Raw genomic sequence first — 21,377 nt, forward strand, 5'->3', positions numbered from 1 at the left:
TTTCAAATGGTGCTAGAATTTTTGATTAGTACTGAAAAATAGAAAACCTTTCAATTGTTGGTACTCCAGAAGTTCCTGAATCTAACAAGAGAGAGACAATGAGAAAATTGAATATTTATCCTTAAAAGGCTATCATTATCACCTCCCCAATGGTCAATTCCCTGAAATGGTGAGCAGTTTTCCCTTTTGGGCTTTGGGGCATAAGAAATATAGACAGGACTCAAGCCATTGGTGGATCAGACAAATGTTTCGTCCAGCCTAGCATTCTGTCTCCAAATGTGATAAAAGGCTACTTTGAGAAAGGTTACCCTTGTTGACAGCCATCTTTAGTCATCCCTAGCTTTCCCTCTGGTGATCCTCTGTGGACCTGCTGGGCCATGGATGTAGGGTAAAACCTGCCTCCCAGACACCTCAAGAGGGACTGACTCCAAATTAGCAGCAGTGGCGGCTGCAGCAGCTCAAGGAAGAGTTGCAGCAAAACCACCCCAGCTCTGATTTCTGGGTTTTGCCTTTTTTGCCCCTTCCCCAGGCTGAACCCCTCCTTGAAATATAACTGGGCAACCCTGAAAAATCACAGACAGATCAGAAAAGAGTAAATATTATTCTCCTCTCTGCTCCTTCCCTCCCTCCAGAGCCAAAGAAAGCTGAAGGGGCTCCCTCCATGCTTTGCAATAGCCTGTTTTTTCTCCAATCCCTCCCCTAACTCCTTTCCCCAGTCTTTCAGAAGAAGGCACCAATGAATACATGATTTTATGAACTCAGTAAGCTATCCTGAACAGTTTGACATCTTTATGATTTTTCATTTATTTATATTTTACTCTTTCATTTGAGAAAAAGTGCTATAGGGCATTTACAATCTGGAGCATTAATTTCACCTATTTGGGTCCTTTACCCAGATCTTCCAGTAATAAACCATTGAGATGAATACACCTTACAGAGGATATATCTGCTCAGCATGCCTTGTGTATATGCATGTGTATGTCTGTGTGGACGTGTGTGGACATGTGTGCATGTGCACAATTGGAGTATAACATGAGCCTTCTCTCAAAAAATAGCAAATAAAGATAGGATCTTTTGGGGGGAGGGCACAAGAGGGCTTGAAATACACACCTCTAAAAAAAATAGAATATCACACACACACACACATAGACACACACACAGACACACACACCCCCACACTGCCCCCCAGCACCGTAAAGTCAAAATTCAGGTGCCAAGAAAGTAATAATGATAATAATGATAATATTTATTAAGCAGGTACTATATGCCAAGCATTGTACTAAGCACTGGAGTAGATACAAGACAGTTCCTGTCCCACATGGGGCTCACAATCTAAGGGGCAGGGAGAAACGATATTGAATCCCTATTTTACAGATGAGGAAATTGAAGCACAGAGAAGTTAAGGGACTTGCCCAAGGTCATAGAGCAGGAAAGTGGCAGAGCCAGAATCTTGACTCCCAGGCCTGAGCTCTTTCCACTGGGCCTTGAGCTTGCATGGGTCTACCAGGACCCTGTTTTCTCCCTGGTAGTAGGATGTCTTTCTACTCCCACTTACATTCAAAAATACACACAAAGGAATAATAATTAATAGCAATCATGGTACTTATTAAGCACTTATTATGTGCCAAGCACTGTACTAAAAACTGGGGTAGATGCAGAATTAATCAGGTTGGACCCAGTCCCTTCCTGCAATGGGGCTCACAGTCTTAATCCCCATTTTACAGATGAGGTAACTGAGGCACAGAGAAGTGAAGTGACTTGCCCAGGTCACACATCAGACAAGTGGCAGAGCCGGGATTAGAACCCAGGTCCGTCTGACTCCCAGGCCCGTGCACTTTCCACTAGGCCACACTGTTCCTCATGAGTGGGCTCCAACTTTGCTCCCCCAGTCTCTCTTCCTTTCCCAGTTCTGAGGATATTTTGCAGCATTTCCAGCCCTGGTGCAAGTTTAGAATTGCGGGAAAGCTGATAGCCACTTTATGCAGACCAAAGGTTTACCTCAATCAATTAATCAATCAATCATATTTATTGAGTGCTTACTGTGTGCAGAGCACGGTACTAAGCGCTTGGGAAGTACAAGTTTGCAACATATAGAGACAGTCCCTACCCAACAGTGGGCTCACAGTCTAAAAGGGGGAGACAGAGAACAAAACCAAACATACTAACAAAATAAAATAGAATAGATATGTACAAGTAAAATAAATAAATAAATAGAGTAATAAATATGTACAAACATATATACATATATACAGGTGCCTTGGGGAAGGGAAGGAGGTAAGATGAGGGGGATGGAGAGGGGGACGAGGGGGAGAATGTAATTCTAGGCTTGTTCTTGTTGTGATTAAAGCCAAGTTTCCATCAATCCTCTACTAACTGAGGTGTGCACCTTGTCCATTCTAGCTAGCCAGCTAGAAATCCCTGGTTACCAGTGATCTAGTTAATGATCATTTTCAAGTGAGGGTACGTACGGTGGGGCATCTAAATAGGAATGCATATGCATGCAGATATGTTTTAGGACCCACACTTATAGATTCCTCTTTGCCATTAAACACATTACAAAAGTTTGGAAATATATGAAAAAAATGATAAGTCTGTGTTCATTTAGCTCAGATGACTCAGCTCTGCCCTACAGAGTAGCAATTTGAAGTTCTGGCTTTGCAAATGGAATAAACACATTACCTAAAGGCACATTCATTTAGTGTTATGGGGCTGTGCAGGGGAACTCCAGTCAACAATTTAAACCATCATCTTACACATTAAAAGGGCTCTAATGTAGCTGCAAATTGAAAAGGAAAAGTGATTTTCTTAAATAAACCTGAGTTATCTTTTAGTCAGGAGGCATCCATAGAACAAGCACATAAACTCTCCCCATCAGCCGCTTCCACAATATAGAGAGGTCGTTCTAATAGTCCCCGAGTTTAAACTTGGGCTTTGATAATGAGATGTTAATTCAATTTCCAAGATAAATGGGTATGGGAATCATTTTTACTTGGAGTCCAGCTAGAAATAGGGTTATACTCCAGGTCTCAGACCACTGCATGGCTGTGCATGGCATCCCTGGCTCAGAATCCAGGCTGATTGTTTACTGGTAAATAAATCCCAACAATTACATCCACACTTGGCAAGAGGAAGAGGTTAGACCAAAGTTAAAACCTGGTTGTGCTAGCTTAGTTCTCTCCCTCTGTACATGTTGGGTTTCAATTATTTCCTTTTCACAGGTTGTGACCTCATATGCAGCAGAGGGAAGGGGGGAAGCGTGTGTGTGTGCACGCATGCCTGTGTGTTTGCTTACAAGATTTAAACTGGATTGGGGCTCAAAATAATAATAATAATGTTGGTATTTGTTAAGCACTTACTATGTGCCAAGCACTGTTCTAAGCTCTGGGGAGGATACAAGGTAATCAAGGTTGTCCCAGCCTTGATTCCAGATATCTCCAACTTGGTACCTGGCTTCCCAACTTTGCCCTTTTGGGCCAATCAAATGTGTGTGAACACCATTTAAAGATCTGCTTGCACGGCACTGAACCTGTCAGATGTACATGACTGTGCTTATCCCTAATCCTCCCAACACACAGGCACAGATAGGGTGCAAACCGATGGCGCGTCAATGAAAACATACCAGACGGATGCCATTTTCAAAGGCCTGACGGGTCAGAGGGGCAGGTCCATCTACTGTTTTGCCGTCATCATCGGGACCCCAACTCGCACTATAGATGTGCACATGCTGGGGATTTAAACCGACTGATTTTGCTTCCACCATGTCTGTCACATCTCCATCTAGCATTCGCACTCCTGAAAAATCAAGATGAGAGTACAGGTGAAAATTGGAGTTGAGACCAAAGTGTACAGACTCAGGAAGCCCAGGAAATATTCAGGTGACTTTCTTCTTCATGGATGGGAAGGAACACCAGACCACTTGGCATCAAACAAAAAACGAGTAAGGTAAGTGAGCTATCCTCATGCAATTTGTTTTCCCTCTATCTTTCTTTAAATAAAATACCTGTTTGTGATCTGTACCAAACTACTCAAACTTTGACAACCTCACTGCATATAGAAAAACTCCACGTTACATTTTGTTCTCATTCACTTCAAACGCTATCACTCTAGTCAAAAGATGGATATTCAAGCGCGAGTAGCCAAACTATAAATTACTTCATCATCAAGTTATTTTTACACCAATAATTAACTTTGATTCATGGTGCACTGTTCTTCAAAGAATCTCAAAAGACTTTACTAGTGGTAAGTCATTAATCTTCTTCACCCTCTCCACGGCAGCCAAGTAAAGTAACGGCGGCATGGCGCAGTGGATGGAGCCCAGGCCTGGGAGTCAGAAGGTCACAGGTTCTAATCCTGGCTCGGGAACGTGTCTTTTGGGTGACCTCGGGCAAGTCACTTCACTTCTCTATGCCTCAGTTGATCGAGACTGTGACAGCCCCACATGGGACAAGGGGCAATTATCTTGTATCCACCTCAGTGCTTAGTACAGTGCCTGGCACATAGTAAGCATTTAACAAATACCACAACGAATACCATAATTGTTATAACTACCACCCCTCCTCCTGCCACTGAGGATTCCTGCTCCCAACTTGCTCCATGTAAGCCAGGACAGGGATAAGAGCTGGTCCCACATGCTCTGTCTGTGTTGCCCCCACCCCACACCAGACAGCCAGCCACGCTGCCTCCCCGGGAACCGGCACCGGCTCCATCCTGTCCTGTCTTCCACCACCCAGTGGGAATGAGAAAAACCTCCACAAAACGTTGGAAAGACTGGTGGCTGCTGTAGCAGTCGCTGTGGCTTTGGGTGTGCCTTGGACTCTGAGCCCAGAGGAGCCTGAAATGCTGCTCCTCTAGCCACAGCACCCTGCTGATTTTTGCTTTTACTTTGTGAATTTGTCCTTGTGTATTATTGTCTCACCACTCCTTATGTGTCTGACTCCAGTCTCCTCTCCCCCAATTATACACTAAGGTTGTGAGTCCCCTGTGGGGCAGGGACTGTGTCTAATTCCTACCTGTGTATTCTTTTCCAGCACTTTAGTACAGCACTATGCACACAGTAAGCACTTAATAAATCCGATTACTACTACTACTTCATTGGAGCACATTCCTATTAAGTGGGTCAGAAATAAGACCATTCTCATATTACAAATGGAAAAATTAAGGCACCCACAAGTTGGTTCCTGGCCAAAACTGACACAACAAAAGTCACAAGACTGAAGCAAGACCAACAGTATTCACTGAAATCCAGTTGAACTATCTACCTTCTAGTATTTAACCAATGCTGCTTTGCTTGCATTCTTACTGCATACTCGGGGACACTGCATAACATCCTTGAGCTTAGCATTAGGGAATAAAGAGGTGCTCTTCACCTGCAGGTGGGAGAATGGGGCCCAATAAAATGTCCAACAAGAATTAATTAATTTAATTGAGAACAGAACACATCTTACTAGGTGTAAAATGCAGTGGGAAGGATTCAAATGTGAACCTCCTGACTAGGTGAGTGGTGAAAACACAGGAGCAGATTAATGAGATTAGCAAAAATCTCCTGTCCTGAAGATGATTAATATGGGAACCCACATTGGGGTTGATATTCCCCATGTCCTCAAGGTTCTTTCCAACCCCAGGGCCCAGGAAACTCTGAGGTAAATTGTCAAAGGGCTGTTTCAGTTTGAAAAATCTGCTGTATAGTCAGGTTATTTCAACATGGCTTCACCTCAAGGTATATCACATTAAAATAAAACAGGAGCAAAACAGAGAGGCCCTTCTTCAATCCACCTTCCAAGCCAACATAGCGGCACCTCAGGCATTTCACACTACATTTTGGGATCACAAACGACCTAGCCAGAGCTGTAAAATATGTTCCTCATACTCGACTTCCTCAGCAGTTGGCAGGCATACCTTTCCTCTATGGAATTCTTGCTGGACGTTTTTGATATTACCACTGAATTCACTGAACTGCACATCACCAAGTGTACACAATCATTTTCAGACTGCTATGTATGCCACGTGGTGATATATAAAAGACAGCATCCAAATACGTAGTTAGCTGGGAATTTCATTTCCAGATCCTTTAACCTTAAATTTTTATGGAACCCAAACATTTGCAATTAATTTTCTTTGCAAACATTCACTATCCATCAGTAGCTTACTTAACTGCAGAACAAATTCCTGGTCAAATGAAAATGACCTGCCTCAGTTCTACAATAAAACAGTAGAACTCAGCATGCTTTATCAGGACCCAAGCTTTGCCAGTCACCTTAGAAGTTACATCCCCACAATTGCCCAATTGGCACAAGAGTAAACAAATAGCTAGAAACCAAAATGTGTGTTCAAGTCCCCACCAATTACAAGCAAAGCCAATCTAATCCATTTACATGAGTTTCTTGAAGACTGAAACACTACCATGCTTAATTTGTCTTGTGTACAGCTAGGTAATTATAATTCATTCTTATTGTACTTTGTATAGTGCTTACTATGTACCAAGCACTGCGCTAAGTGCTGGGGTAGATACGAGATAATCCGGTTGGACACAGTCTCTGTCCTACATGGGGATCACAGTCCATGTAGGAGGGAGTAAGATTTAATCCCCAGATGAAAGGTAAATGCCTTCTGAAACTGACATTTAGCAGATATCTGAAATCTCAGTTACCACCTGAAATGCAGAGAATGGTGTGCACTCTGTTTCTTTAAAAGAGAAAAATCAGCATTTCCACTTTACTATAAAAGGTTTTCAGATCAGAGTCCACATTTTTGTTCAGCACAGAGCTTGAGCATTTTGGAGGCACATTAACCAATAAATTTATAATACATAACATTTTAGGAGGCTTCAACACAGACACAATTACCTTCTGAATCAATTTTGATATTATAAGCACAAAATACTATTTGTTTGTAGTTGTACTGCCACGCTGAAATTAGAGTCATGTCTACTTTATGTGAAAATAATTTCTCTGCTGAATAATGCATAGAGGAAAGAGTATTTCATAGATGAGAAGGCTACTCTTAGAGGTTTAGGGTAACCATGGCAAGCCGTGATATTTCCAAGCTAACCGTGTGCCAGTTTGTAAATGATTTCCTCGGTGCTCTAACTGGAATCCCAGAAAGATGTGCTTGACAGTTTTGTCAAAAGTATGCTATTTAATTAATCAGCTAATATAAAAAATGCCCATACACAATTGTACTTCATGTATATACTGAGTTTACAATTCCTAAGGCAAATAAAAAATGACCTTCAGTCCTTTTGGGCCAATAAGTAACTTCACTCTTCCCAAGTTAACTCCTCACTGTACCTTGCTCTCACCCCTCCTGACTAAAACCCATGTGCACACCCTTCTCCCTATCAAATTTGCCAAATCCCTTCCCTCCCCCAAAAGCATCTAATCAACTAATCTCCACTTGACCCCACAGCCTTAGCACTTATGCGCATATAGATTTATTTATTCCACTTGGAGAAGGGATTATTTAAAAAGAAATGATTAGGACAGATTTGAAAGAGCTTCATGTCTGTCCTTAGAATGTGTAGTCTATAAAATGGTAGCTTCCGCTTGCCCCCCTCAACTCCGGCAAAAAGAGTGTGAAATCATGAATGGTTTCAATCAATCAATCAATCAATCAATCGTATTTATTGAGCGCTTACTATGTGCAGAGCACTGTACTAAGCGCTTGGGAAGTACAAATTGGCAACACATAGAGACAGTCCCTACCCAACAGTGGGCTCACAGTCTAAAAGGGGGAGACAGAGAACAGAACCAAACATACCAACAAAATAAAATAGGATAGAAATGTACAAGTAAAATAAATAAATAAATAAATAAATAGAGTAATAAATATGTACAACCATATATACATCTATACAGGTGCTATGGGGAAGGGAAGGAGGTAAGATGGGGGGATGGAGAGGGGGACGAGGGGGAGAGGAAGGAAGGGGCTCAGTCTGAGAAGGCCTCCTGGAGGAGGTGAGCTCTCAGTAGGGCCTTGAAGGGAGGAAGAGAGGAGGGGCAGAGGGAGGGCATTCCAGGCCCGGGGGATGACGTGGGCCGGGGGTCGACGGCGGGACAGGCGAGAACGAGGTACAGTGAGGAGATTAGCGGTGGAGGAGCGGAGGTTGCGGGCTGGGCAGTAGAAGGAGAGAAGGGAGGTGAGGTAGGAGGGGGTGAGGTGATGGAGAGCCTTGAAGCCCAGGGTGAGGAGTTTCTGCCTGATGCGCAGATTGATTGGTAGCCACTGGAGATTTTTGAGGAGGGGAGTAATATGCCCAGAGCGTTTCTGGACAAAGATAATCCGGGCAGCAGCATGAAGTATGGATTGAAGTGGAGAGAGACACGAGGATGGGAGATCAGAGAGAAGGCTGGTGCAGTAGTCCAGACGGGATAGGATGAGAGCTTGAATGAGCAGGGTAGCAGTTTGGATGGAGAGGAAAGGGCGGATCTTGGCAATGTTGCGGAGCTGAGACCGGCAGGTTTCAAATACAGAGTCGACAACGATGCACTCTGTTCTCCTATAACGTAAGGTTTACATTCCTGTAAATACATACATTTCCACATTAAGGAAAACTCACGCTTCTTCACTGACGCCATGTATATGCACTCAACATTATTTCCAACATGGTGATCTATCCAGATTAACGTGCTCTATCGGAAGAATATTCTCTAATTCTCTACCAGCCTTCTAGCCAAAACACACAGAAAAACGTGCTATGGAAAAACTTAATGTTTATGTTATACCAAACTGTTGATGGAAATGTGGTGTTAAGTTTGTTTAAACCAACCTATAGTTCATAGAGAGTGGCTGGATTTTTGGGTTATAGCTTTAATACACCAATGAGTCCAAGAAAAAAAAATCTTAGGGAGTGTTTTGGAGCCTTGTACTGATCAGCCTGGCAATATATTAATTTGTAGGCAACATGGAAATTCACCCAGCTTGATTCTAGTCTGTGGATTATTGGATCATGATCTTTGGGTGATTTGAAAAGGAAAAAAGAAATCCAGTCAATAAATTAAAAGACACCGGAAAGCATGTAAATAGAGTGACACTAATCCCTAGAGAAAGGAAATTCACAGACAAGGATTTAACCCCTACAGCCTAGACATAATAGAAGTGTCTCTTCAACCTTATCTGACTGCATTCCTTTGTGCCTACTGGTCGAGGAGTTAAATGCATAACTCTGAATGTTCTTGTTTTCGTGCGCCTGGGTGTTTCTGCCATAAATGTATTTTAGTTCAGCTTTTTTTTTTTTCCTGTACAATACACTTAAGCTGGGTCAGGCATTCATCTGCAATTTATTCTCTTAAAAGGCCAGGGGAGGCTCTTGAAAAGTTTGAGCGCCTCAGTAAATAAAAAGCTTTAGAGTAACTGTTTGAGGGTGGCCAGCCGCCTTTTGGTTACCTGATTAACTTGTGAATAACGCCTTCCCCTCCTTCCCTGCTGCTTTTCAGTAGAAGGCCTTTGTCTCCTTTAGGGCAATAACTTTTCTCAGTTCCTCTGCTAGTAGTTCCCACTGTCTTTCACATAGAGGTTCACCTCCTCTGGATGCATATCCAGCTCACACTTCTGCTAACCAGATGGCCTCACTGTTGTTGTACAGTTAATCACCAGTTAACAAACAGGAGTTTTCAGCGAGAAAAAGGGTGTTTTCTGGTTGTTGTTGGTTTTTTTGTGGGGGGAGGGAGGATGTCTATCCCATGGTTTTGTTAAAATCCAAGGCTCCGAATGATATTCAAGAGAGTCTTAGAAACCTTTTTCTGACTTCACAAGTATTAGAGACTACCTCATGTTTAGCAAATTGTTTCCATACAATTCAAATGTGCTTCCAATAGTTTCAGCCCTAATCTACCCACGTGCTGTTTGCAGACTGCATAAAGTCAGCTTTGCCTGCCCTAGAATTCTCTACTCCAGCTAGCCAGACATAATTCTGACTGAAGGGGAGAATACTGGGGAGTAGGGTGGCTTTCTTATGTTTGGGCTCACAGAGGGAGAGTTAATAATAGCTTCTGGCATATAAAAAAAAGGCAACAATGGTTCAGTACATACTAGAGCATTCTCTCCTGTGCACAAATGGGAAGAAACAGGGAAAATTCAGGTAAAAATTGTCTAAACTATGCAGTCTCTATAGTCTAAGCTCCTCCTAGGCAGGGAACGTGTCCATTCATTCAATAGTATTTACTGGGTGCTTACTGTGTGCAGAGCACTGTACTAAGCGCTTATCAACTCTGTTATATTGTACTCTCCCAAGCACTTAGTATAGAGCTCTGCACACAGTAAGCGCTCAGTAAGTACAACTGATTGATTTGATTCCCACAGCAGGGATGGCTTTGGTTCCGGGAAAAATTAGACATAAGACCTTCCTATTTTGAATCCCAAAGTGAGAAAAATCAGCCAGCCCAGACGATCAGAATTGAACCTATAGCAACTGAATTAATATGAAAATACAACACTGCCCCTCATCAGGCTGATGATGTGCAACTGCCATCAGGCTCTTTATCACTAGAAAACTAGGGAATTTGTGAAGAACTGGTGAAACCATCCTGTGAGTTTATAGGCTTTGGGGAAATGTTCTAGATTAGGAACCGCTTGAAGGAGTTTCCCTGTTACCTTGAAAATGGGAAGCATACTCCGGCTTGAAAATGGAAAAAAAAACACCTCGAATCAGTCCAGAAGCAACTGGTTCAGGCAAAAGATAGGCAAAAGGGATAAGGAAAGGATGGTTGCAAACAATCCAATCATTTATAGGTGGGTAGGTATGCTGTATAGCCAGTTATCCCTGCTAAGTAATTCTCCCAAGATTTCCAGTGGAACACTGAACTGTGGGTAACCTTCCGGAGAAGAATGCTGGGTTTCAGATGAACAAGATTGTTCTCTGCACCTGGATCCTGCTCATTTTATGGCATCTGACTGCAAATTAAATAACAGAATGTCATCTCATCTGTTGCCTAACCCTAGCCCTGGGAACAGAGTGCCTTTCAACAGTATCAGAGCAGGGGTAAAACCCAAGTTTCCTGGCATCAGGTTTCGTGATCTTTTCAGGCTTCTTTCCTCTTTTTGTTTTATGATCAGTATCAGTATTCTATGGAAAGCTCTGGGGCTCATTAGAAATGACATGAAGTGTGAAAGGTCTGGAAAGCAATCAGGTTAATCAAATTTTGCCTGTAACAGTCACACAGAAAGGCGCCTTCTCAGTCTTTACTTCTGGAGGAACAGGTTTTAATGTAGGATGGGGCACAAAAGGCCCCCATTCTGTCTTCCACCTCCACAACCTTTGGAAGAAATACTGAACTCGCCTACTGCAAAAGAGAAGGGGAAATTGGAGAGGAGCACCCAAGTATTAACTGGGCTTCTCCAGCTGGATCTTAAGGAGATGGAATGTGAAAAAAGAACGTTCTGCGAAAGATGGTGAAAGACTATTTCTGTACCCTGTGCTGGAAACTGTTGTTTACACATTTTTGAAAGCACCTACCCTCTAGACCTAATATTGGCTTGGCCCTCAGCAACTGACTACAGATGTGAATGATGAGAAGTACATCCCCTTTCATCTTCTTGGCTCTTTCACAAGCATTTGAGAAAAAGAGTAACATCAACCTCTTCCTGGGTGTACAACCACAGAGACCAGTACTCTATTTGACCAACAGGGTCAAACGATCACATCCGGTAGTTTCCTGATGTGCGTACGTGGAAATTCAAACACACATACATCTACGTAGGATGTGAATCATTCATAGTACAGGGACTATGGGATACCCGATGACTCCTTCATTGTTTTATTGAACTAACCTGCAAGGTTGAACCCTGCCCTTTAAAAATCCAAAATGTGATTGTAGTTGAATCCTTTGAAAAGGCTGAGTAAGAGAGACAATTAAAAATTCTCTCAGCTTGGAGACATTTCAAACCATTTCTTTCCACAGAGAGACTTTTGCCCTTTCTGGTACTTCCTAGCCAAGTACCAATTATATATTTTTAGTTCTGAAAGCAGGAATATTATCTCTGCCGAGGTCACCAGCAATTTTTGTGTCCATTTAAAGAAACAAATTTCTGAGTGAGGACTACCGCTGAAGTATGGCATTGAATGACCTGCACATCATAGCCATTTTATCCGTCAGCAGCAGTTGTGTGCTGTTATGCAAACACACTTCTACCTCTGGTTCAAAGAGGTTTCAGATCGCTATGTGGTACAAATCGCCCTTGGCTTATTTTTCTATCCGTGTGAGTCTGTTTCACATACCTCCAATCTTGGCATTGAATGCAATTCCTACTGTACAGTGTGAGTTGTTTGCAGCGGCTGCCACTTCTCCAGCACAACGAGTCCCATGCCTGCAGGCAGAACACAAACATTTTCTAAAGTAAGCGTGATCCTCTCAGACCCGGGGCATCAGTATTTAACGTGCTTGTTTTGGCTTCTCAGAAGTTAAGACCTCAACTGGCTGAGACTTTATCTGGGCAATCATCTACAGAACATGTTAAAGACAAAGTGAGTGTTTTTAATCATTTGGAGACCCTTTTGCTTTACCCAACAGTTGTGCTGAATTCCTGACTTCCAACACCTAAGTCCAAGTTCACCATCACTGGGTTAATTCCCCAGTTCTTCAACGCAGGCTATCTGCATATCAGCCCAATGTACTTTCTAGGGTGCACTGCAAACTGGTTGGATTCCATGAGCATTGTCTCTGTCAAACAGAAAAATGTCGGGATTCCTGAACAGCATTCTACATTTGCTGTTGACCCATTCATTTCAAATACCATTGGGTATTGTATTCCAGTTTATGGTGGCAGCTGTTTCACTGGGCCCACACTAGACTGCTCACAGGTCACTCTCAAAGAGGTCCAGATGAGTTGGTTGGATGATTTGATGGGGATTTTGGTGTGGATTTAGAAGACAATGACAAGGCACCCAACTGGACAAGTGTGGATCCTGTCCTGATCAACTCATTCCATACCGCCATGCTTGAGCATGCAAAAAGGGATCTGGAAGGGGAGATTGGAGTCCCCCTCCAATTGAACAGAAAACTCTTCCGGTTCAACAGGCTACAAACATCATCAAAAGTCACTGAGACGGTCATTCAGGAACCACTGAATATTGAAGACTGCGTTCTTGAGGCACAGACCAAAGAAGAAATGAGAATGATTTTGAGTCACTTCACAAATTCAACGCAGTGCTATGGACCAGCAATGAATCTGAAGAAAACCAAAGCTATTTATTAGCCTCTCTTCCTTGGCAACAAGTAACCTGTCATCTAGGAAATGGTGGCCCTGGGCGGCCATTTGATTTACCTGCTACTAAACTGGCTTTGAATACAAAACAGGAAAGGCAGCTAGACTGCAAGGGGAGGCAATGTAAGGACTTCCCTTGGACTTGGGGCATGGCAGCTTCGGAACAGTGGAGGCCAGAATCAATTGTTGCTGAAGACTTTTGGTGTTGAAGTGTGGAAAGAGGAGCCTAAACATCACACTCAACCAAAGATCTTGGTTGGCAACACATAATTCAATGATGCCACCAAATTCTGCTACTTAGGCAATACCCTACCCAAAGATGCACGGACAGACAAAATAGTGGAAAACCAAATACAAAAGGCCCATGGGGTTTGGCAGAATGTGGGCATCAAGGTGCAGACCAAGTTGAAGGTCTAAAAAGCTGTGTTGGTGTTCAATTGTTTATAGGATTGTGAGACCTGGCTCACCCACAGGAGACACATCCAGCTTCTTGAGCACTTTCACCGGTTCAACCTCAATGTCAAATTGCAGGACAAATACCCATAGGCTTCCTGGAATACAACCAGTTTACCAGCATTGAGACCCTGCTCACAGCAGCACTGTTTTGCTGGACAAGATCTGTGAGGAGAATGGACAAGAGCAGGATACCCAAACAGCCAGTGAAGTGAAAGGGAGTATTCACAAGCCAAGAGGGTAGTAAACATGATTTCGGGACACAGTGAGGTATAACCTCTCACAGTGTGACATGGCAGTGACTGTTGGGAGACCACTGCAGCAGACAGACCACTGGAGGGCAGTAACTGGGAGAGATGTTGCTCTCTTTGAATAAAGGCTTTGCAAAGATCGGGATACCAAGAGGCAGTCTCACAAACAGACACAGGCCCTGTATGGAACAAATACATTGGCACTGCAAGGGACAACCTTAATGTGCATAGAGTGGGGGAGAGAATGTCAGTCATGTATCAGTTTCTCCGGCTACATCGACTCACCGTTGAGACTGTCATCTTTGAAAACAAAGCACCTTTACATAGATATGACATCTAAAAAGGTGGGGGCGAGATGCAAAAACATCAGTCAATCAATCAATCAATCATATTTATTGAGCGCTTACTGTGTGCAGAGCACTGTACTAAGCACTTGGGAAGCACAAGTTGGCGACACATAGAGACGGTCCCTACCCAACAGTGGGCTCACAGTCTAGAAGGGGGAGACAGAGAACAAAACCAAACATATTAACAAAATAAAATAAATAGAATAGATATGCACAAGTAAAATAAACAAATAAATAGAGTAATAAATATGTACAAACATATATACATATATACAGGTGCTGTGGGGAAGGGAAGGAGGTAAGGCAGGGGGATGGAGAGGGGCAGGAGGGAGAGAGGAAGGAGGGGGCTCAGTCTGGGAAGGCCTCCCATTCTAGAAAGTCTAGGAGGTAGACAGCAGTTGTATTCAATATAGTTGGAGTGTATACACTCCAACCCAGTATTCTCTCTGCTTGGTGACAAGTTTTTTTTCAAATAGTATTTGCTAAGTGCTTACTATGTGCCAGGCACTGTACAAAGTGCTGGGGTAGATACAGGCTAATCAGGTTGGACACGATATGGGGCACACAGTCTTAATTCCCATATTACAGATGAGGGAACCGAAGCCCAGAGAAGTTAAGTGACTTGCCCAAGGTCACACAGCAGACAAGTGGCAGAGCCCAGATTAGAACCCATGTCCTTCTGACTCCCAGGCCTGTGCTCTATCCACTAGACCATGCTGCTTCTCAGAGCTTGAATCTGTTTTCGCTTATACCACTTTCAAAGGTCGAGTGTTGAGCAAGAAATAAATGTTTTGTTGCAATTACAGTTTGCTGCAATGTTTTACCCATTTTTCTGGGTGCCCAGAGAGGTAGAAGGAACTTTGTTCTTTTATTACTATTAATGAAAACATATTGCACAGAACTACCATGATACATTATTCAAGTTAGAAAGAGGAAAGTGCTGGGAGCCTTTCAAACAAAGGTTCAAATAGAGCACATATTCAGAACTGAATTAATATCATGTTTTTTAATGCAGGAGTTCACTCAGCACCCCGCATACATTAGGCAAGACCAACATGAGCCAATTAAGCTAAGGGTTACTGAAATGAAAGTCCACTGAAAGAACATATAAACAGGGTTCTGACAGTGTCAGGCAATCCTTGCTCCATCACACTTGAAATCGTGCTAATGGTTTTAAAAAACAGCACTGCAGAATACCTGAGGGAGAATATCTAAAAGTAAGTTCTACAAAGGAGAACAAAAGCCAAAAAGAACAACCATCTCTTCAACATCCCTGAGTTGATTGTGAGCCCCATGTGGGACAGGAACTTTGTCCAACCTGATTATGCTGTACCTACCCAAATGCTTAGTACAGTGCTTGGTACTTTTAAGCACTTAACAAATACCAACATTATCATCATTGATTGTGTCCAAATGGTGTCACGGCATAGGGATTAAGACACTTAATAGCTAGCTTCTTTCAGGTGAGGTAATAGCCTGACTTGGAACTGATTCATTGACATTACAGTCCTGCTCCCAGGTTGCTGAAACTTTCAACCCTCATCCCACAATGTTCATGCTTGTACTACTTCTCAGATGGCAGAGCCAAGTAAACTATGCCTGCCATCTTCCAGAAACCCACACTGACAAATGCCGGTCTACATCTTAATGACTCTGTAACCATTCTTTGTGTACATAGTGAGCCCACTGTTGGGTAGGGACTGTCTCTATATGTTGCCAACTTGTACTTCCCAAGCGCTTAGTACAGTGCTCTGCACACAGTAAGCGCTCAATAAATACGATTGATTGATTGGTATTTAATGCTTACTATGGGCAATGCAGCTTACTGAGCGCTTGGGAGAGTGCAAGGCAATAAAATTGGTAGACAGGTTTCACATATAAAAAGAAACAGAGTTCTGGGCTTTGAAACAACTATGAAGAGACACAGGTTAAAAGCCTTTGCACTTGTCATCTAGGTGGATGGTTTTGCAAAATGATAGGAATACATCAGCTGACCACATATCATATCAGCGCTTAGAACAGTGCCAGTGCTTAGAACAGTGCTTGGCACGTAGTAAGTGCTTAACAAATACCATTATTATTATATCAGAGAGTTTTCCTAAAGGGTGCATGGACAATGAATGTTGGTGATGGTTAACACAATGGTTTCCTTTACACTCGATAAGTGCTCAACAAATGTCATTGAATAAATGAATGAATGACATCATACGTAACTGACATAGCAACAAACATTACTTCTCTCTACCATGTCAGTAATCATCTTAGCAGAAAAGCAGATTAAAGCAGCATGCTATTTCCTAAAAAGAGCCTACAAAGTCGTTTTGCACTGCTATTTTTTATTTCTACCATACTTTGTTTCCTGGGGAGAAATGGACTTTGCAGAGAAAGATGAAGGCATAAATCAAAGGCTAGGCAAACACTAGCAAATACTTTCCTGTTCTATTATCGAATATCTTCTGTATCCTACAGAAAATCATCCAATGAAATCCAAAGGGCCTGACCAGTTCCAAATTCTATCTGAAAGTGTATTAAAATGAATAACAATAAAAATATCTTCTTAACATTTTATAAGAGAAGCAGTGTGGCCTAGTGGAAAGAGCCTGGGTTTGGGAGTCAGAGGACCTGCGTTCTAATCTCAGCTCTGCCACATATCAATCAATCAATGGCATTTATTGAGTGCTTATTGTGTTCAGAGCATTGCAGTAAGTGCTAGGAAGAGTACAATATAACAGTATAATAGAGTTGGTAGACACATTCCCTGCCCACAACAAGCTTACAGTTTAGAAGGGGAGACAGATATTAATATAAATTACAGATATGTACATAAGTGTTGTGGGGCTGAGGGAGTAGTGAACAAAGGGAGCAAATCCAAGGACAAGGGCTACACAGAAGGGAGTAGGAGAAGATGTGAGCCCGTTGCTGGGTAGGGACCGTCTCTATATGTTGCCGACTTATACTTCCCAAGCGCTTAGTACAGTGCTCTGCACACAGTAAGCGCTCAATAAATACGATTGAATGAATGAAATGAGGGCTTAGTCAGGGAAGGCCTCTTGGAGGAGATGTGCCTTCAATAAGGCTTTGAAGTAGGGAGAGTAATTGTCTGTCAGATACGAAGAGGGAGGGCATTCCAGGCCAGAAGCAGGATGGGGGTGGATAGGTCAATCAATCATATTTATTGAGCGCTTACTGTGTGCAGAGCACAGGTCGACAGTGAGATGGATGAGATTGAGGCACAGTGAGTAGGTTGGCATTAATGGAGTGCAGTGTGAGAATTGGGTTATAGTACAGGAGCAGTGAGGTAAGGTAGGAAGGAGCAACGTGACTGTTTTAAAGTCGATGGTAAGGAGTTTCGGTATGATACAGAGGTGGATGGACAACCCCTGGTGGTTCTGGGGGTTTTGTGGAAAAATGTTTTGTGACCTTGGGCAAGTCATTTAACTTCTATGTGTCTCAGTTACCTCATCTGTAAAATGACGATTAAGACTGTGAGCCCCACATGGGACATGGATCCTATCCAACCTGATTAGCTTGTACATAATAATAATAATGATGGCATTTATAAGTGCTTACTATGTGCAAAGCACTGTTCTAAGTGCTGGGGAGGTTACAAGGTGATCAGGTTGTCCCACAGGGGGCTCACAGTCTTAATCCCCATTTTACAGATGAGGTAACTGAGGTCCAGAGAAGTGAAGTGACTTGCCCAAAGTCACACAGCTGACAGTTGGCGGAGCCAGGATTTGAATCCATGACCTCTGACTCCAAAGCCCATGCTCTTTCCACTGTGTCACAGGCCCAGTCGTTCATCCCTTGATGGCCACCCACCCCCAACTATCCTACTCTGCAAAGCAAGCCCGAGGCGTAGCTGTTTTGGCAGGGGCCAGAACCAAGATAGAAAGAGCAGGGACAGCTCTCAAGCCACCCCACTTTAAGTGGAAACTTATGTAGTGGAATTAAGGATGAGGATCATTACAGGCTTAAACTGAGAACTTCTTCTACTTACCCACGATTTCACTGAACCAGTTGATGCCCTGTTCTGTCCTCACTGAAGAGAACAATGATCTTATTTGGCTTTTGTACTAAACCAGCGGCAGAGTTCCTTAAGTAGCCCGGGGACTGGCCTATTCATTCCTTCATTCAGTCATATTTGTGTGTGCAGAGCACTGTACTAAGCATTTGAGAGAGTATCAACCCCAGCACTTAGTACAGAACCTGTCACATCGTTAGTGTTTAATAAATACCATTAAAAAAAGACAGTCCAACAGCCAAAACATTCAACAGATTTCATTTTTTTGTTTGGCATAATTGCACAGTTTGATGCTACTAGGCTTTAGAATGAAAAAGGTCAGAAGGTCTTTTCAATCAATCAATCAATCAATCGTATTTATTGAGCGCTTACTGTGTCCAGAGCACTGTACTAAGCGCTTGGGAAGTACAAGTCGGCAACACATAGAGACAGTCCCTACCTAACAGCAGGCTCACAGTCTCAAGAATATTAACAATAATATAGATAAACATCATAGGGTTAATTCAGAACTATTACCAGCCCAAACTCATTGTTTGGTGACTTTTGCAAAGCTTTTCTGTCCTGCCAAGCCACTTGAAAGATTTGTGGTCAGGGCTGACAACATGTATCCGGATCACAGTTTGATTCTAAAGATTTACCCTTCTCTTTCCATCCTTCTTAATTCCTTTTCTGGCTTCTGATGAGTTTTCCAGGTGAAACAGGATTTCAGTTGCAAAAAAAACAAAACAAAAAAAAAACAAAACCAGGATTCCCCATGCCCAGCTCCACATCCCAGCTAGTCTTAATGCCATTCTTACCACTTTCGGTCTAACCACACTCCAAAATCCGTGGCTTCAAAGCATCTGCCTTACTCATGACTTGTAATTTTATAATGGAAAGCCAATTAACCAACCCCTAGTTAACCAAACCAACCCCTTATAAGAACCAAGCTAGTTTGGATAATCAAAGTATATTTGGAATCCTAAATGGAATTGCTGTACACCTTAGAAAACCAATCTCTATCAGTTATTTTAAAATGCCAGTTATCTTAATAATTATTCTTCGATTCATTTATTGAAAATCATTTGCCGAATGCTCCTTTATCACAGCACTATGCAGTTGTCTCAAACTTTGGCTTTTCCCCATTATCCAGTGATGACTGCTGAGGGATTCATCCTAGCAGTGTTTGGGTTGCCATAATAGCAGGCAAGGAGTCATGCATTTTATTTTGTAGCCAGATAGATTTCTTTCTCCTCTGGGGGAAAATAATGATTTTGGCTTCACAGCATCTACCGTGAGCTGAGGAAGATGTGATTCCTGATTCTTCAAAAGGCTTAACCAGTCTCTTCTAGCTCAATTTTGGTTCTTCAAAATTATCGAATAGTCAAGTTTCTGGATCTGAACTTGGATACAAGCTGATGCAGTGAAGGAAGAGGAAGAAGAGAAAGGCATGAAACCAAACAGGCCAGGTGATTTCACACGGTTCTCTTCCAACTCTATTGATTCTATGAATCCAGATAATTTTACATCCATTCTACAATGGAGGATGGGAGCTGTAGGATCTGAATGGATAGTGTAAAGAGCAGGGTGTCTTTACATTTGATATTGCTTTTGAGTGTTGATAGTTATTGAGCTATGGACTTTTAAAACCTCTCAGGGTTGCACCTGGAGAGTTCCCAGTACACTACTGATCTCGGCTACAGGAGGGAAAGACAAGCAGAGGCATACTCATTCCATTCCTAGCTTGGGCAGTGGCTAGCCAGTGGAAGGCAATCTGGTACAAGTCAAAACTCACCCATGCTGGGCAGCATCGGCATGGGAGAGAGTCGAGGGTGGAGGCTTGAGTTTATTGTGCAGAAGGAGGTAATGGTAAACCACTTCCTTATTTTTACCAAGAAAACTCTATGGATACACTACTAGAATGACTGCAGATGGAGAGCAGGGTAGTTCTGGGAGAGATATGTCCATGGTGTCACTATGGGTAGGAAATGACTTGACGGCATAAGACAAGACAAAATGTACTGTTGACATTTGCTGAGTGCCTATTATGTGCTTTTCACTCATTCCAGTGTCTTCCTACAAGAAAAAAGTACCCGTTGGATGATGTATTTAAAGGGGGGGTTGGAGAGAGAGAGAGAGGGTGTGTGTGTGTGTGTGTGTGTGTGTGTGTGTGTGTGTGTGTGTGTGTGTGTGTGTGTGTGTGTGTGTGTGTGTACGTATGCGTGTGCACACCCATACATTTTCTGCTTTCTGGGCTGCTTTCTTGCTTACCCTACCTACTTTCTCTAGTCTTCTGTGCCCAAAACTTATTTACCAAAACAATTCAGCTTGTTTTGTAAAGGTGATATTCCCTGATGGAAAGAATCGGTAATAGAAAACATGTCAAATGCTGAACTGATGCTAATCACTGGTAAAATTTTACTGAAGTATTCATACAGTTTCACAGGCCTGCATTAGAGGTTTCATTTTTCTCAACGAATAAACTATTTACTTCAGACTGTATCAGCCTCCTCTCTGATCTCCCATCCTCCTGTCTCTCCCCACTTCAATCCATACTTCACGCCGCTGCCCGGACTGTCTTTGTCCAGAAACGCTCTGGACATGTTACTCCCCTCCTCAAAAATCTCCAGTGGCTACCAATCAACCTACGCATCAGGCAGAAACTCCTCACCCTCGGCTTCAATGCTCTCCATCACCTCGCCCCCTCCTATCTCACCTCCCTTCTCTCTTTCTACAGCCCAGCCCACACCCTCCGCTCCTCTGCCACTAATCTCCTCACCGCCCCTCGTTCTCGCCTGTCCCGCCGTCGACCCCCGGCCCACGTCATCCCCCCTGGCCTGGAATGCCCTCCCTCCCAACATCTGCCAAGCTAGCTATCTTCCTCCCTTCAAGGCCCTACTGAGAGCTCACCTCCTCCAGGAGGCCTTCCCAGACTGAGCCCCCTCCTTCCTCTCCCCCCTTCCCCCCTCCATCGCCCCCCGCCTTACCTCCTTCCCTTCCCCACAGCACCTGTATATATGTATATATGTTTGTACATATTTATTACTCTATTTATTTATTTATTTTACTTGTACATATCTATTCTATTTATTTTATTTTGTTAATATGTTTGGTTTTGTTCTCTGT

General features: G+C 42.9%; 1 protein-coding gene across 1 annotated transcript in view; it reads right to left on the bottom strand.

Annotated features, from left to right (window-relative positions):
- The window catches only part of PCSK5 (proprotein convertase subtilisin/kexin type 5), a 414,129-nt gene that overhangs the window by 253,734 nt on the left and 139,018 nt on the right, over positions 1–21,377 (bottom strand). Inside the window, exons 6-7 of the mRNA XM_038769509.1 lie at positions 12,212–12,300; positions 3,620–3,792 (exon numbers count right to left, since the gene is read on the bottom strand). Coding sequence (XP_038625437.1) covers positions 3,620–3,792; positions 12,212–12,300 — 262 coding nt within the window. The remainder of the gene's footprint in view (positions 1–3,619; positions 3,793–12,211; positions 12,301–21,377) is intronic.

Source organism: Tachyglossus aculeatus, chromosome X4, assembly GCF_015852505.1.
Source record: "Tachyglossus aculeatus isolate mTacAcu1 chromosome X4, mTacAcu1.pri, whole genome shotgun sequence".
Lineage (NCBI taxonomy): Eukaryota > Metazoa > Chordata > Mammalia > Monotremata > Tachyglossidae > Tachyglossus > Tachyglossus aculeatus.